This window comes from Barbatula barbatula (assembly GCF_947034865.1).
Source record: "Barbatula barbatula genome assembly, chromosome: 21".
In the NCBI taxonomy this organism is placed as follows: Eukaryota; Metazoa; Chordata; class Actinopteri; order Cypriniformes; family Nemacheilidae; genus Barbatula; species Barbatula barbatula.
In genome coordinates, this window is record NC_136784.1 from 1,182,797 (window position 1) to 1,200,516 (window position 17,720).

The 17,720-nt window shown below is 40.2% G+C and overlaps 3 protein-coding genes across 7 annotated transcripts in view; 2 read left to right on the forward strand and 1 right to left on the reverse strand.

Annotated features, from left to right (window-relative positions):
- hycc1 (hyccin PI4KA lipid kinase complex subunit 1) overlaps positions 1–8,353 on the forward strand; it is a 22,092-nt gene extending 13,739 nt beyond the window's left edge. For 2 of the 5 annotated variants that reach the window (XR_013788148.1, XR_013788150.1), the window contains exons 2-12: positions 547–628; positions 703–804; positions 1,792–1,971; positions 2,552–2,632; positions 2,714–2,829; positions 2,981–3,076; positions 3,883–3,999; positions 4,351–4,438; positions 4,620–4,779; positions 5,266–5,569; positions 6,514–6,646. Coding sequence is in view for 2 of the 5 variants with exons in the window: in XM_079484702.1 (XP_079340828.1) it covers positions 578–628; positions 703–804; positions 1,792–1,971; positions 2,552–2,632; positions 2,714–2,829; positions 2,981–3,076; positions 3,883–3,999; positions 4,351–4,438; positions 4,620–4,779; positions 6,514–7,100 (1,578 nt within the window). In the remaining 3 variants the exon portion in view is untranslated. Of the gene's footprint in view, positions 1–546; positions 629–702; positions 805–1,791; positions 1,972–2,551; positions 2,633–2,713; positions 2,830–2,980; positions 3,077–3,882; positions 4,000–4,350; positions 4,439–4,619; positions 4,780–5,265; positions 5,641–6,513 lie in introns of those variants that run through there. The other 3 variants (XR_013788149.1, XM_079484702.1, XM_079484701.1) reach the window with 3 other exon arrangements.
- A 302-nt stretch (positions 8,354–8,655) lies between these two features.
- On the forward strand, positions 8,656–14,306 carry tomm7 (translocase of outer mitochondrial membrane 7 homolog (yeast)). The gene is made up of 3 exons (XM_079484714.1): positions 8,656–8,858; positions 13,829–13,877; positions 13,958–14,306. Exons 1-3 carry the CDS (start codon positions 8,753–8,755, stop codon positions 13,971–13,973), a joined length of 171 nt encoding a protein of 56 aa, XP_079340840.1. The 5' UTR covers positions 8,656–8,752; the 3' UTR covers positions 13,974–14,306.
- On the reverse strand, positions 14,241–15,931 carry il6 (interleukin 6 (interferon, beta 2)). The gene is made up of 4 exons (XM_079484713.1): positions 15,729–15,931; positions 15,543–15,653; positions 15,289–15,432; positions 14,241–14,740 (listed from the first exon to the last, which is right to left on the reverse strand). The coding sequence occupies exons 1-4, from the start codon at positions 15,867–15,869 to the stop codon at positions 14,537–14,539; spliced, it is 600 nt and encodes a 199-aa protein (XP_079340839.1). The 5' UTR covers positions 15,870–15,931; the 3' UTR covers positions 14,241–14,536.
- Between the last annotated feature and the right edge of the window lie 1,789 nt (positions 15,932–17,720).

The following is a 17,720-nucleotide window of genomic DNA, read 5'->3' on the forward strand; positions in this document are numbered from 1 at the left end:
CATTCGGACATACTGCGTCCGCCATGTTTTATGGTCATGTGACCCGTATGCTCTTTGACAACATCTTATACGTGAGCATTGATAAACACATAATTTAGTCACGAGAAACACATTAAAAAGGACGTGCCCTAATGTTCTCTGCTTTATTTATTTGATATTTGATTGGATGTATAAAAACAGTCGTTGCATTTCCAAATGTCACTGGCAGCAGACGGGGAGGTGTTAACTGATGCTCCGCCCAAGCAATCTAACATACTTCATTTAAAATGGGAGGAAGTGCATTTTCAGATTTCAACTACAGATTATGAGGGAACACAATTTTTTAAAGAGAATGACCCACATCGATAAACTATTTACAATAAACACTGCAATATTTCATGAAAAAATAGGCTTTGTAATTTTTACTTTCACTGGGACTTTAATATTTATATTTAGCTGATAGTATAAATATTCTTGGTTTGTTTCATTGTTTAATTTTTGCTGTCACACCGTAGGACACATTTATTTGAGATTTTGTCTGATGTTTGTTTGTTATATGCGTTTCAGGTTAAAATCTCCTTGTACCAGATGAAGGAAGATGTTGGGCATGGATCAGGGTGTAGCGGAGGAGTGGCTGTCTGAGTTTAAGGTATGTGATGTGCTCATTGTCTTCATGAAATGTTTTAATCTTCAGTTATTTCATGAGTATTTTCTCTTCTGTAGACTCTTCCAGAATCATCTGTCTCCAGCTATGCCAGCTCTCTGAAGGAGAAAGGCTCTCTGGTCCCAGCGCTCTACAAGGTTATACGGGAAAATTACAGCGACGTGAGTTGGCCTGTCTTTACTCCTAAAAGAAAGTCTTCATTAGTCCAAAAACAACAAACATTCAATAATTGTGCGAATTATTCACAGCATAATCTTATCCGTGTCTATTATCAATAATCCTCCACTCAAATCACATTCACAATATATGTTTAAATATAACCGTACAGATCGGACTTGTGTTTCCAGGCCGTTAGGTTGAAAATCACACAGTTCAGATTATTCTTTGAAACTCAATATCACGGAGGTCTTTTATCTGAGTATATGCAAGTTATTTAAAGAGCAGTTGTCCTGCTTTCAATATCACAACATCAGTTGTCATGACATTGAGAATGAATGACAGCTGTGTTTTTCAGCAGACCGGGTGTGTTTGCTTCAGGCAGAACTGTCAGATTCTCTCAAGAAAGAGACCTGATAATGACATCATTGTAGGAAAATCTCTTTATTTTAAAGACTTTATTTAACAAGGTGTGTGTGGCTCTGTGGAGAGGTGCATTATGGGGTTTCATTTCAAAGCAATTGTCACACCTGTCTCAGAAATGTAATAAGCTTTGGATTTCTCACAGTCATACAGCGAGTCCGATATATGAAAATACTGTGGCTGGTTTTATCTCTAAGCTCTCTGTATACTTTCTTGAGCATTTTTCTCTTTATTGCGCACGATTCTGTTCGCATTGCTCTAAAGAAAACAAAAGGGGTCTTCGTAATCTTTCATCAAAATGTAATAACCTTCCACTGAAACATCTTCTCTCCTCCGCTGATGTAATCGGCGGCAAAAAATTATATCCACCAATAATCCCACAACCCATCCATGGGGAACCAATCAAATCCTGCCCTGTATTGCTGAAATATGTCCTGTTAAGCCCTGAACGCATGTTTGGTGTGTGTTTTTACGCCAGGTTCCTGTCCATAATTTTTGTATGAAGCATGACTGCTTTGGTTCAGTAAATGATGATTTGAGAAATCATGTCTGTTTTATTTCTCTTTCAGTTATTGGAGCCCGTGTGTCATCAGCTCTTCGAGTTCTACCGCAGCGGCGAGCCGCGTCTTCAGCGTTTTACACTGCAGTTTCTCCCAGAGCTGGTGTGGAGTTACCTGTCCGTCACCGCCGGGCGAGACCCTCACTGCAGCGGGTGCATAGAAGCTCTTCTGCTCGGCATCTATAACCTGGTCAGCGTCTTTCTATTCTCATACTGCACATAAACATGCTCTGATGTTGAATGTGAAATTCTCAATCAGGATGTGAAAGGTAAAGCCCGGGTGGATGTTCATGTTGGGGGTCTTTCATGATTTAACACCACGGTCGTCCTAAATAATGGAGTAGGTCATCTGTCAATCAAATGCCATCCGGGTGTCAGGGAGCGTTTAATCATCGTGACATTATCGCCTTGGGTTGACAGCAGGGCTGTGGGCGGCCTGTTTTTACAGATCCACACACAGACACTGGCTTTACTATTCAATGTGAACTTTCTAACCTGCTTCACATCTGAAGCATTCCTGAATCAAGTTTTACCAGAACAGTTTTGCAATGCGTCATCTTTAACATCCACTTGAGCAAACGCAGGAGGCGTTTACAGTCTCCGTATACAATTACACTTCTCAAATTTGTGTTTATTACCTTCTATTAGTAAAATGATTAAAATTTCCAGCTTTATTCGGGAGCTGCTGGGTATTATGATGGTTTATATTTCTATATTTGTGCATTTTCTGTGTGATAGATTTCAAACTATCATCTCTCTCTTTCTCTCAGGAAATCGTTGATAAAGATGGGCAGACTAAAGTGTTGTCGTTTACCATCCCCTCCTTATCTAAACCATCATTGTACCATGAGGTCAGTCCGTCAAACATCCTCCCGATCGAGTCTGTGTCACGTGTTAGCGTTCTAATAAGCTCCATCTCTCTGACCCCTTAGCCCTCTTCCATTGGCTCTCTGGCCCTGACGGAAGGAGCCTTAGCCAATCACGGCTTGAGTCGAGTTGTTTACAGCGGCCCTCACCTCCAGAGAGAGACGTTTACAGCGCAGAACAGGTGCGTGGCATATCAAATATTTATTCTGCGCCCGCTGCTTTTACTTAAGACATTAATTTTTAATCAGCGAATGAGCGCTGACTGTACAGTACTTCCTGTGACATTTATGTAGGTATAGTTTGTGATGATGTCATGTGATGGTTGTTTTCAGGTTCGAGGTTCTGACGTTTTTGATGTTGTGTTATAACGCTGCTCTTAGCTACATGAGCACTTCATCTCTTCAATCCCTGTGTCAGCTCAGCTCCAGGTTTGTCATTTAAACACACCAATAAAATAAAAACACCAATATGTTGACATGTTTTTATGAACATGTACCGTGGTATTCTGTTGAAGTAACTTGTGTGATAACAAAAAATATATTGTGCTCTTGTCTGTTATTACTTATTTTATGAGACGAAAAACACAAAGCACAAAGTTGGAATCAGGACTGTTTGATTATAAACCTAAAAAGCCCAGACTTTCTCTCCTTCATCAACTGGTTTTGTCACATGTGCCTGTGTAGATACAGTAATGCTTCTCTTCATCTCAAATCCCCCATGATCCCCTCCACCTCCAATCACCCTGATCCGCTTATACACTGAACCTGAGAGAGACCGAGACCCGCGATTGGTCTTTTCCCACAATGATTTAAGCTGCATCATTCAGCTAGTGACCGATTACCTAACCAATCAGCTGATGTTTACAGAAGAGCGAGCAAAGAACGCTTCCACTGTTAGCAGATGGAGCCGGTCAAAGGTCCGATCGCAGAAACATGGAGCACTGATGGATTTAAAATGCAGCTTAAAGAAATAAATTCATTCATTCTTTAGATGTTGAAAATGTTCAATGCTCCCCGATGCTTCAAGTCGCTTCGTATAGGACCTCTGATCAATGAATAAATGCTGAATGTAAATGAAGATTTGGTTAAAGGTTAACCCCTTTTTTGCTTTTTACTCTTTTGTTTAATTTAAAATGAAGATGGACACCACAATGAAGTACACATGTTACTGTGCAACACTACCCCAACCGCTTCTCTAAGACGTGTCCATAGCATCTCCTGTGTTTTTGTTTCAGGGTCTCCATCTGCGGGTATCCACGGCAACAGATGCGGCGTTATAAAGGCATCAGCTCTCGTCTGATGGTGACGTCTGAGTTCCTGGTGCAGCTGATCACAGGCATTCATTTCTCTTTGTGAGTGATTCCAAACGGACGCTTTCACCTTTGCCTTTGTTTACAAGTCAGCGACACTTGTCCACACCCCTTCTGTCTGCATTCAAACTGTGATTTGTGTTCTCCGACATGACTGCGCTTAAATGAAACCAGTCGGAGCAGTTCTGTTTGCTTAAGGACCAGTTTAACCAAAAATAAATATTCAGCCATTATTTCTTCATCGTCTCTAGTTCCAAGCCTTTATGCTGAAGTTTTTTTAAATGAGAGTTTTTAACAGTATATAATAAAGTAGTTTATTTACTGAACGTCTTGTCCTCCATCATGTGATGATATGATGTTTGATGTGAAGTGACACGTGTCTGTCATGTGCAGGTGTAATGGCGAAGTGGAGCTGGCGTCTAAAGCTCTGGATGATGTTCTGTACCGGGCACAACTGGATCTCTTCCCAGAAGCTCTGCTGGTGGGTTTCAGATCCCTCACGCGTGGGCAAAGATGACAGAAATCCTGCCAAAGCTCTGCAGATTACAAACAATTCTGAAACAAATTCTCTGATCCTGTAACAACGCCATTGTTATAGGAACACTTGAGTTATAGACATCGGTTATATGGTGGAGTTTCAGTCTTTTATTGTCGATTTTTAGGTGGGAAATGCCATCAAGTCTTCTCTTCACGGTGTTACTCTGAAGTCTAATAAAGAAGGAACTCGGTCAATCCAGATGGAAATCACGCCCACAGCCTCCCGGATCTCACGGAACGCCGTCACCAGCCAGTCCATCCGAGGACACCGCTGGAAACGTCACGGTGAGCGGCCCTCAGCTGTGGACGATGAGAGCTCGCGCTTATTGTTGCTATGCGACTCGCACTTCCTGAAACATCACACCGATTTCGACAGGCCATAGAAAGAGAGATGCTTCCGGGATGTTGTGTGTTAACTTCATTAAAAATATCACGCTTTCTGCACTTTGGATTTTCCGTCGCTCACTTATATGTGACACTTAATAGTCGATATCAGAGAGCAGCTGACTAAGTACTGTTAGTAATGGAGGGTTTTCTGCTAGTGAGCCACAATTAAGCAGCAAACGCAGTAATTACTGGTGTTACGTCAGTGATCATGGCCATGTTAATGTGATGCACTGCTCATCGGTGGTTTTGTTTCAGCGTCTTTGTCCATTTTCATCCATTTATTATTTATTGACGTTGGTCTTGAAATGTATCATATTTTATTTTGGTCTCTCATCAACCATCATGCATGTATCCATGTGTGTGTGTGTGTGTGTGTGTGTGTAGAGTCACAGGAGGAGACCATAGACTCCCCTGACTCCTGCCCGACGGGATCCATCCCTGAGATTAATGTAACGGGGGTCAGCGGAGAGCGCTTGGTCAACGGAGAGGCCCTTCGCAGCAGGATGGAGGGGGAGGCGCTAGGGGGCTCCACAGAGGTGGGGGTCGACCCTAGAGGTCAAGAAGTCAGGAGGCAGAAGTCTGTGCGGAGGCACCTAGAAGACGGGACGCCCTCCGCGGGGCGGGTTCAGTTCTAGAACCCCTCCCACCCCCTCGGTTCACGCCCCTCCCTCTCCCCTTGGGCCCAGAGGTATTTTGTGTGGGGCATAGCAGGTTTTTAATAATATTAATTCTCCTTTTTCACGTCTTGGACTTTCTGAAAATGGCTTTGAAAACAAAGCGCATAACATTTTGCCTTGTTAGTTTAAGGCCGTCATATTCCGTCTCATTCTTCCTTAGTTGTGATCCTGCCTCTGCACATCTGTGTTTGCATCAAACCGTTTAAACTCTCAAACTAACCTAGAAATACTCTGATCTTAATCCTGCTTTATGTTGCTGCTTTCAGAGAAGCAGGATTCATGAACCTTTCCCAACACTTATCCACTGGGTTGCCAAGGGAGACCGCCTCCTTGTCGATGCTCGAGAAATGAGACAGATTGGCAGCTGTGATGAGTCTGATATAATCATCAGATCACAAGCGAATATTTCATGAAAATATGAGCTGAAAACTTATATAGAAGATAATAGCTGTGACTGATAAAAAGCATTGATACTGTCTGCTTTTACAAATTACACCGTTATCATGTTCACAACATTCTGCTTTCTAATTTAGACTGATCTGCCTGCCAATCTGTTTTCTCTTTGATCGTGACCGAGCTTGTCTTATCTTCTGTCTGTCATTTTTTTTGTCGTTCAGTCTGATCTCCAGGCATTGTCTCTGTATTCTTGTTTGTTTTGATGTTTTGTACATTTTCCTCTTTTCCAATTATAAGCCAACACCTCTTGCTGAAGCTCTTGAACACCTGCCATTTATTATCTTTCTAAAGAGAGTGATTCTGTTATACAGTGAGATCCTCACAGCCACCCCTGTGTTGTGTTTTCTCTTAACTTTTAATTTTATTTTTCGCTCTTTATTCTAACAATGTCCTTTATTAGATCAGCGTATCAATAGTTCGATTCTCACATGTTCCAGAGTGTCATCAGATAAATATGTGTGGCTTTCATGTTGTCATTCATTTTCTCTCTCGCTCACAGACGCAGTGGATTTGGGTTCCCCGGACGAGCTGACGGGGATCGCGGAGGTGGACGAGGGCATTTGTACTCAGGCATCCGGCGGACAGAGCAGCCCACCGACGATAGTCGTCAGCAACAGCAGCGGTACTGGAGCGACGGCTAGCGGTGGAGTTGGAAAGCTAGCTGGAAAAGGTCTGCGTCGCCTGACAGGCAGATCCAGCAAAGAAAAGGAGAAGGACAAGGAGTCCGCCACAAGCCTGGATCCGCTCTCTCGCAAGCAGGCCGCCATACGGGCGATGAGCGAAAACCTCGAGCTCCTGTCACTCAAGCGACTGACGCTGACGGCTAGCCAATCGGTGCCCAAGAGCGGCTCGCTCAGCCTGTCGCGCACCGCCAGTGCCGTCTTCTCGCGCTCTTTCGAGCAGGTCAGTAACGCGCTGGGCGTCACCGCCGGCAACCAGCCGTCCAGCCGTGCTCAGAGTCCCACCTCGAACAATGTCTCAGAGGGCCTCCTCCAAGAGGAGGGCTTGACCTATTCAGAACACCTGAGCCCCGCCCATCGGCAGCGTTCGCCCACCATTAGCATCCATGCGACCTCTGACCTGTGACCTCTCAGCCCTGCCCCATAAGCTGTGTTCCACTCTACAAAGGACAGATCGTACTTGTTTCCACACTAGATATGAAAGGCCTCTGTCGTCCAAGAAATGCGAGTAAGGGGGGAATCCAGAACTTGGCACTTCTGCCCCTTTGTGGCACAAAACTACAGCACCTTAAAATGAAGTCTTTTTTTCCCTACGGTTTGGTCAGTCGTGTATGATTACCAAAGTGATGTATTTTTCAAGTGTTTTTATTGTCCGGTGTGTTCTTCAAGGTGCCCATGAAGTCAACATGGTGTTTCTGTCGGTATGAAAGTTTACACGTGTGTGAAAGTTTGGAAATGAGCTGTGCTGTGGATTTTTAATACTGTATCTATGTGTGTTTGGGAAATTGCATGCTTGGGAAATGATTTACAAATTATGATCAAATGCTCCTTTTTAGACATATTAAATGTGGTAATATGATAATCTGAGTGTGTGTGTATTTGTGTGTTTGCAGCTCAAACTTTCTCCCTTCGTTTCCCAGCATTCACTGGGTTTGAACTAAAGCCATCACTGCACATTTCTGTGGAAATCTGAATACCTAATCACAAAAGCTGAACCGAACTGAATCTGGTGAATCTAGATTTCAAATGAAAGTAGTTGTGATTATGTTTTTATTCATTCTGTATCTCAAAAGCAATATTGTTTGATTTGCAGCATGTAAGAATTCCTAAGGCCATACTAGATGTTTCATTGACCCAGAGATGGTTGAGTATTTGTGTTTTCCAATATTTGATAACCGGTAGTAAGCTAGTTAACCAGATGCTCATGTGTCAAACTGATGTCATGCTTCAAAAAAAAGCACAACACCGATGAGAGACCCATTAAACAGTGTGATGATACGACTGTAATCCTTCTTTACAATGAAGAGTTCAGAGCCATTTGACTCGTATTGATTTTGCCATCTTGTATTAGTACAGCGTTTCTAAACAACACTGTCTCTTCTGTTTTATCGCTTATTTTTGGAAACATGCATTTTCTTGTTTTGGTTATATTTGAAGTGGAACAACAAAAATGGTGGTTTTGTCTGTATTCAGATTGTTTCTGCAATGTGAACATTTTATTGTGAATTCTTATTGTAAGGTTTATGCCTTTCTTCAGAAAATACAGTCTGAGAAAATAAAGATTTCCATTTCAAGATGCTTTTTGTATGCCAAACGTCCCCCGAATAGTTGTAAACCAGTGTAGAAGGTGTATTTTAGAAAATAAAATTTTCCAAGTTTGAAATGAAAAGTTGAGTTTTATAAAGTCTTTGCCTCGCATATCAAGTTCACTTTTTCTACTTTATCAGCAAAAAATAAACATACAAATAATAAATATCAGAATATCAAAGAAATATGTATATATAATAAAAAATATATATAAATATGACATAACACCACAAGTTTTACTTTAATTCATTGAAATGTAAATATTTCTGTTAATTCTCCACGCAGTGTCATGATGTTCCTCACAAGTCCATCGCGTGTCGCTGTGGAGCCTTTTCACCGCTGTCGCAAAAAGGAACGTCAGCTCACCGCACTTTCCGGCACACTCCCGATTACGCTGTACGGCATCTCTTCCGTGTCCTTCACAGTTGCACGTCCGATCCGGAGCGAATCCTGCAAATAAATCCGAATTAAATGATGACGAAACTGAGTAAAGAGACGAAGCAGCGGCTGCAGCAGGTGTTTCAATGCGGTCAGTTCGTCATCCGATGGGGTTTCATTCCGACGATCCTTTATCTGGGTCAGTATTCACCTGCACGTGCTGCCTTCAGAAACATGACACAATATCCATTGTTTGTCCTATTTACGGCTGTACGAGACTTTTGGTTATAACAAGTTGCCCAGGCGAGCATCTATTATTATTGCTAATGTTTAGATTAAAGACGCTAAAACCTCATAGAACCCTAGCAACCGCATAGCAACCGCCAATATGACTTTAGCGTCATTGGGGTAACTTGTAGGCATAGCTATGAACGATCACAAATGTTTTTCTCCAAATTGTAGAATAACATCGAATTTATGGAATTACACAAATGAAGCTCTGGATATTATCGTAACAATAAATCAATCAAATCACTTTTTATGTAGAGGTTTCAGAAAGGTTCTCTTGTTATTGATCGAGCAGTTTGTTTGTCTTGTATAACATCGATTTAAGACCAATTTAGACTCGTGCGGAGGACCTACGCCGTAGCCTGACGCGCACTTCTCCTAAAATGCAACAACGCGTCAACGCAACGCGGTCCTCAAGCGCTGTGATTGGTCTGTTTGAACCCCTCCCTCAGGTTAAATGTTTACCGAATAAATTGTCGAAGTCAATTTGTTTTTCTGTATTTATAATTTCAAGCTGCAACAAAAGTGACTGTTTACTTGCCGCTATCGCTGCTAATGCTTCTCAAACGAGCTGCTTCTTCTTCGGCTACAAGCAACAAGTGCGTGTAGTCTGACGCCTAGTGGTCAGAAGTATAAATGAAAACCAACACGAAGAGGGTTCGAATCTTGGTTTGTATACACTGCAAGACTTTTAAATCTGAACAGAATTTTTAATCATTTTTTAATGCCGACTTGTTGAAGGTTGCAGATAGAAACACACTAACTGAACAAATCTGCAGACTGGCACAGACTTGCTGCAACATGTCGGGACTGAAAATCTGAGCAAAAGTCTTGTAGTGTAATTCAGCCGTAAGTCTTTACATTACTCTAGGAGTAATTTAAAATTGTGTTTATTATGTTTTTTTTCTTTATCGACGTAGTATTCGTAAGAACAGCATATGCTATGGCTACTCCTATGCCCATCCAATAAATGAAGATGATAGGAGTTCACGTGTTTCAACATTGAGAAGTGTTATGATTTGCCATCAGAAACCTCACAAGTAGGGCTGTGACGATAACCGCATCACCGCAGTAATGAGATGCAGACCGCAGTGTTAAGGTCATCACCGCACTTTTTGTATTTAGATTTTTTTTCTGGTGAAAGTTAAAGGAATGCATATATGAACTATAAACACATTACTCGTTGATTATCATAATTTAGTGTTTTTACGTACTATATGTTCAAGGGCTTCTGGTGAAAAGATCAGCTTCCCATGCAAGGCAGAGGTACAGTCCATTAAACATACAGTATGGGGGAATTATTTTGTGTGTGTGGCAAGCAACCCCAATGTTCACGTTTATTTATTTTTTATTAGCGTATGTCCTTTTTGTTTTAAACTTCGTGCATGTATAAGAAAGGTTAAATACATTGGCTGTGTAAACAAGGGGTAAGAGTTATTTTCGTAACGTTAAGTCATCAAGTAAAAATATATTATTCTTATTTAGCTATATCAAGCAGGAATGCAAGTCCCGACTCGCAAGCACCAAAATTGAATGCGAGATGAGAGAATGGCGTCGTCTGCTTCTAAATGAAGTTTAAAATGTTCGCATTTTTGAATCAAAATGATCAACACAGAAATACCAATACAAGCGCTTAAATAAACTCGATCGCTTTTAAAACACGCATCTGCAGCACCTGCGCATGAAGAAGTGAGAGAGACGGCTGCAGACACTGGCGTACAGAACGTTTCCTCAAAAACATGCTGAATATAAATATGATGATCATAAACTCGCTCAAATTAGCCCTATAGCCTAATTATAAACTTGTAATGAAATGGTGGCACTGGAATAATAACAGAATAATATAATATTGATAAATGCCCTGCCATCCAGTGCCTTTTGTATTATATTTGTTTGGGTGACTTTCTAATATAAATTTTCTCATGTTTCCCTGTCGCAGCTGTGTGGACACAATCTTTTAATAACATGGAGCTGGTGTGCACATTGGAACATTTGCACAAACACTGGCTCTTTACTTTATTTTACTTACTTCCGCTGATCGATTGTCATTTGTTGAGGCTGCGTAAATGTCCTTGTATCAAGCCTACACAATTAGCTTTTATATCTTTTCTTTTGATAACTAATACTTCTATTATATATAACGTAACCTGGTTGGCCTTGAATCTTTTCTTTTGCCACCAAAGGGGGTCGAGCTTTCTCATACTTAGCACATAAACTCTGGAACTATTGGAGGATCAGACACACTCGCCCATGAATTAAAACATGAATTATCTCGAGATGATCACTGTCCATAGATCACTACAAACGTGGTTATTTTATTTACAGTTGAATCAGTTATAGACACTGGTTTATGAGTTTACTTTCAGATCAACACCCCCTAGTGGCGAAATGTCGTTGAGTTTGGAAACGTTTCGAAGCGTTTGCTAAAAATCACGTGCCAGTTTGATACGTGCTTTGAAGCACCAATTCGATACGGGCTTCCATCACTAGATTTCACATCTATTCTGGGTTCTTATTGACTGATTTTTATATCATTCAGTCCAAAAATGTTATAAATAAAATCTGCCACACTTTGTTTTAGTCTAACGGTTACAAAACTCATTTCAGACATGGAAGCATTTTTCTTTAGATTGAAAGCTTTGCAAGGTCAAGAAAAACTATTCACTCAAGAACATAAGCTTTTGTTTGTAGTGTACACTAATTTTTTATATTTTAATAACTATTGGATCATCTTAAGTCCTTTTTCTCTTTTATTGATTTTTTTATGCTGGTGTCCAGATCCAGTTGTCGTGTTTTATTTTGAAAGAGTTTTAAATTTGAGATGTATTAATGAGATCAAATACTGCAGTGTTTAGTTTATCCTGTTAGTCATTACTAAGTGCGTTTTACATCGGAAGGTCAGGTGACCGTTACTGTTTAGTGACGTGTGGTATGAGTCATTCATGTTGTGTGTGAACAGATCCCGCATCACTTCCTGTCGCACTGACACTAAACCGTAATGTTCCGTCAATGCATCTGATGATCTTAAGTTGATAGTGATTTTACACCAGAGTTCAAGTCAGTGTCATTATACTGAAGTGTTACTGTAACTCGTACTGCACATAAACAAATACCCTGATCAAATTTATACGTGCAAAGCGTAAACATTTGGTGTGTGACGAAACGCTTCTCACGAGATGAGACTGGATTTTAAGACTTTATAAATGAAATATATAGGAAAGAATTGTGTTTTAATCACCTTACCACAAAAAAAATGTAGGCGTTTTAAAATCAACTTGTACGTAATGAAACTCACAAAACTTCTATTTTAATGAATTATATTATTCAGTAATTAACAATATGCAAATACTGCAAACATTTTTGTCGTAAATGCACAAGATATAATCTTTGTCTTTTTCTTAACAGGTGCAGCTTTTAGTAAAGAGCTGTTTTCTCTATATGCTTTTACATAGTGCTCGACTGTTAGTGTTAGCAGAGCTGTCAATCCTCCTTCCTCCACTGACTGAACCCTCATATCCTTCAGAGAAACAGTTAAAACTATATAAACACATCATGTTTTATGCAAACATTACACATATGTAAGAGACAGATGATCCGTTTTGCAGAGGTTTGCCCGTGCATGTATTTTACGTAATGTGAACTTGCAATTGCTATACTGTACTTGTGTTAGATTCAGCTCAGCTGCTGCGCAGACCGCAGGAAACTAGTGCTTATGCGAGAGGCGCTGTGGATGCGTGTCAACGTCTAGCGCATTTACATAGAGAAACAGTGGGATGGTAAATCACGTTGTCTTTATGAATGGTCGGGTCATCACTCACATACTTCGTGCAGTCGTTAGCGTGTTCTGTACAGTAATGAGGACAGGTTGCACCACAACAATATATTTTGTGCTCGCATGGGTTCATTTTAGAGAGCACATGCGACTAAAATAGTTGCAGTTTCGAGCGCTGCACTCCATCGTGCCAGTTGCGTGAGGATAATGTGTTCATGCGAGACACATCAGATCTCCCAATATACCGTGCCACGAGGTGTCGTCACACCCCTAGTAAACACTTAAAGAAATCTCTGTAAAATGAGAATGTATTATAGGATTTAGGAACTTGTGTGTTTCTGGACGTTTTACAGAAATTTGCCTGCCCGGTGTATTTTTGACTGAGTTGGTGAGTTTTGAAACAAATGAGATGTAAAAGGAAGTGGACATTTTTTGTGCATCCGTTCAGAGGGGAAAGCCTTACACTAGCACTGATGTAAGCGTTTGTGAAGGGCAGTTTAATCCGAAGAAATCAAAGTAATTTGCTGGTATATTAGTTGGGTTAGTTTTTGGTTGATCTTGTAGATGCATCTTCATTGTGTTGATTGAACAAAATCATAGTAAAAAAACATCCAACAAAAGGGGTTAAAAGTAAAATCACGTAGCACGTGAGAGCAGAATTGCGTATGTGTGTTGCACAATAAATCTTTTTAAATCGGAGATGAATCATCTATGACGTCCAAAATTCTTTGAGATGGTTCGTTGATGCTCTTGCTGATGAGTACAGTCAGCGTTTAGTGGAAAAGAGGAAGAATTGCATCAGTTTCATTCATCTCGTGCCCGCTGTCACTTCCTATGTTTGCCCTGCAACCCGGGACTTTTCTGTCTCTCGACTGTCGTCTGCATCTCGGCGATACCAACGGATGCAGGCGGATGTGATTCATGATGTCAGTCTCATTATTAAAGTTTTTGAGAATGAGGAATCCAGTGGTGAACTGTGTTGCAACACCGATCTAAAGGATGATCCTGATCACATACTCTAAAAGCTTTATTAAACATATTTGCATAGGCAGCGCTATTAATTAAAGATCGGAAAATGTTCAGATATCAAATCTTTTATTATTTTTCAGGATTCAAACGGGGAGCTGATCCAGGAATGCCTGAACCCACAGTCTTGAGGTAAGTGTGTGAATTTGATTTTGCGTTTTATTCAAGTTAGCAAAGGTGTCGGTGTTCTGAAGCATTTCTTTTTCTTTCAGTTTGCTTTGGGGATGAAGATGCACCTGACGGCTAGACATCACATCCAGACGCTCTTGATGAACACTCTGAGATAAACACATGTCCAGTCTGAGGACACAACATCATCTCTCCAATGAACTCTGAACTGTTTGGATACTGATTTTGTGATGATGTAAATATTATACTGTCCCGTCCACCCTTTTATTGATGTGTCGTTTATGATTTCTGGGCTGTCCTGTGTCCAAACCATGGTCATAAGGAAGGAATGAAAGCCAAATGTAATTTTTTTACTGTTTTTTTATTCATCAAAAACAGTCTGAACGGTGCAAGTTCAATTGTCTCAATAAATGAAACAATACATGCAAAACCAACTTATCAGCGCAGATTTCCATTGTTTGTGTACAAATGAAAAACATAATTCGCACGAACCAAAAAGATGCATAAATAATATAAATATTCATCAGAATAATTTAAATTCCATTTTGAGTTATTCAACAAGTTAACACCAAAAATAAATAAGTTAGCATGCCCTTAATTAAATATTTTAAATCTGATACCGAGTCAATAAATATAAAAGTCAAATAGAAAGTCCATCTTGGTCAGATCCAGTTGCTGGTTTTCTTTCTCTGGGAACCATCTCTAGTTTTGCGTTTGCTTATGTATTGAACCGCTCTGCATGTATCGATCATCACGTTTGTGAAATTGAATAAGATCGAGTGCACGAGGGTCTTGCGTGTCCAGGCAGACCTGGCCTGCAGAGAACTTCTGGAGATGTCTTCATCCGGAGCATCTTTTAGCTGGACCTAGAGGTAAATGGCAATTGAATGTTAATTACATAAAGAGTTTTTGGATGGTCGTCCACACAGTGACCCTAAAAGGTATCGGGATGTCACTAAAATAACACAGAAATAACTAGCTTGACTTTTACCCAACAGGTCTGTTGCTTGGTTTTAGTAAACACAGGTGAACTTTAATAAAGTTTTGATTTGAATTATGCAACAAAACTATCAACCTTGGAACCATCAGGAGTGACGTAACGCTTACAACAGTTATCAACTAGTGCTGATCATCTCAAAATCTGAGGATTATATATAGCCATCTGGATAAATTGGTATTTCACTCATATTCAAATTCTGTTTCCTCTTTGTTACTAGATTGAATCCATTTTTGTGACACACAATGCTATATAAATCTTGACTGTCATCTGCTTTTAAACTTTATCCATCGTTGATCTAAATATTCATCAACTTAAAACCAACATCTTGGTGTATGATACTTCCAAAAATGATGAAGCTCACAACCGCGGTCACTTGGAGAGCGCGCACCGGTGAAATGTTTCAGGTATGTTTACCTTGCTAGAAATGGACTCCAGTAATCGTTTCGTCCCGTATTTGACATTGTTGGTCAGGGTCTGGGTCAGATTTTCCTTCTCGATGTAACTCAGATGCTCTTTATACCACATCAGAACACCGTAAACGCGCCTCAGACACCTTTCCTGAAATACACGTTCGTTTAACATGACACAGGGCGATTCTTTGACCACAAACATTCCTGAATGTATAATAACAATTGTGTTGACAGATCAAAAAAGGAACGTGATCTCACCGTGCTGAAGTTTCTAGACAGACAACCGTCGGATGCTTTGAGGACTGGAGTGTTGATTCTTACACCCTCAAAAGACGTCATGTTGGCTGCGTCTCTGAAATCTCTGTCAAACTGCAAGAACACGCAGAGTTAGTGTAAGACATGGGATATAAATCACGCCTCTGGTTGAGTTGTGGTTCACAGCACCTGTTCGTCTCGCAGGGATTTCACGTCTCTGTGAAGTTGTCTGGCCATCAGGTGCCATCTCTGTTCTTCCGTTGGAGTTGGAAGAGCCCGCACATTCACCTCCTGAACATCATCTCCAGATATTTCAGATAATTCGCCCATACTGCCGTTCAGAGGCGATGCATCCAGCAGACAGAAGAACACTGGCAGGAGAACGGAGAGCTGGACGTCTGCAGAGAAATAGAGAATATGAAAAAAAGTGTCTGGCTGCGCAAGAGCTGTAAGACTTCCTTCTTTCCTTCTTTCCTTCCACTTACTGAGAGTTGACAGCATCGTCGTCTTTACAAACATCTTACGACGTCTTGAGGAAAACTACTGATCAGTTGTCTGAAGTATTTGTGGTTTTTATACAAAGTTGAGGCATCAGGGGTTTCCACTTCTCAACCCACACCATTTTATTATTTACACATTAGGAAGATGGATATCTGATTTTCATAAATGTGATTTTTTTCTTTACTTGTTTCCCCCCGACTAATAGTGGGAGATTTTAACATGGAAATAAGCTTTCTTCATTTTTGGTACCTTAAATTCAGCTGAAAGTAGCTTTTGATATTTGATACGGCTTGTCCTGTGCTGAGCAATAGAAAAGTATATAGCAAGTTTTTTATGAATACAGTACATGTTTCAATCTGTGCGTTGTTCTTTTAAGGTTTCGCTTTTTTTAGTTTGTTAAATATTCTCTTTGCCGTTTTAGTAATTTACATACAGAAGGTTTAATCACACCTCGACTGTTTTTCAATTCTCGTAACACATTTTATGTATGCTTCGTTCAAAGAAATGAACTTTTGTACCGCAGGTGTTAAATACATAGCTGGCTAAAATGTTTCAAAATGTATTTCAATTCTGCTTTCTGTAAGTGTCTTGTACTAGATGCCTTTTGTGATGTCACGTTTGATGCGGCTTAGATGGGTCTGAAATCCTTCTGAAGACCACAAAAGTCCAGTTAAAATCCAGTTTGGGGAATCCAGTTTCTGAAACGGAGGATTCCCCGAGGGTGGGGAAAGAGGGGCTGGTGTGTGAGATGTTGTAAGGATTATATTTATTTCAGCAAGAGGAAGAGATGAACGGTGAATCATAAAGGCCCGGAGGACATATTATCTGCAAGGGTTTACTCAAGATTGCCAGCCAACGCCTTGGGTTTTCATGTATGGAAAAGACCTTCTGATAACACAACCCTGCATTAAAAATAATGATTCATATTTACAGTTAAATGTTAGTTTGATCTCTAATTATTACAAAGTCTTCAGGCCCATTGAGATTCTTTTTTTTGTAAAAGTTTTGGTGGACACTCCCAACCACGCTCAAAATCTCCTTAAATGAATGTTACATAACCTTGGCCTTCGCCAAAATCCAAAATAATTGAATTTTGGACCTGATGGAACTTCACCATCAAATGTAAAAGAAAAAGTACCACCACTTATAAAGAAGTTGTGTGAAAGTGCTTTTTGTATTAAGTTTAATGACAATTTGAGGTCTTTTGCGTATTTGTGTTTACATCGGACATATTTGTATGATTTATTTTACTCGAGTGATTATAAAGTACAAAAAGAGTTATACATACTGGAAAACAGCTCATTTCCTTTTTATTAAGAATAAGCTTAACGGCATTGATTGTAACTTTCCTTTTCTTTCACAGGAGGTGTGATCTGTCTCTTAGATTGTGTTGAGATAGTGATGTGAGTTTTTTGCACGGATTCCCCGAAACTTTGGGTGTGTTACTTTCTTCACCTGACAATTCTTGTCAGTCGCTTTTCACATTTCTTAGAAACACTCAAATGACTAAATATAGACTACGAACGTCACAAATTCCTTACATCACAAACGATTTTAACTGTTCGGCTCACACATGGCTATGAAGTTAATTGCATTTATTTTTTTATAAATACTTTCATTTTGGGTGAGACTTACTTACAGTTCTGCATTTTTCCACAAGATAATATGTGATTTTGAAAC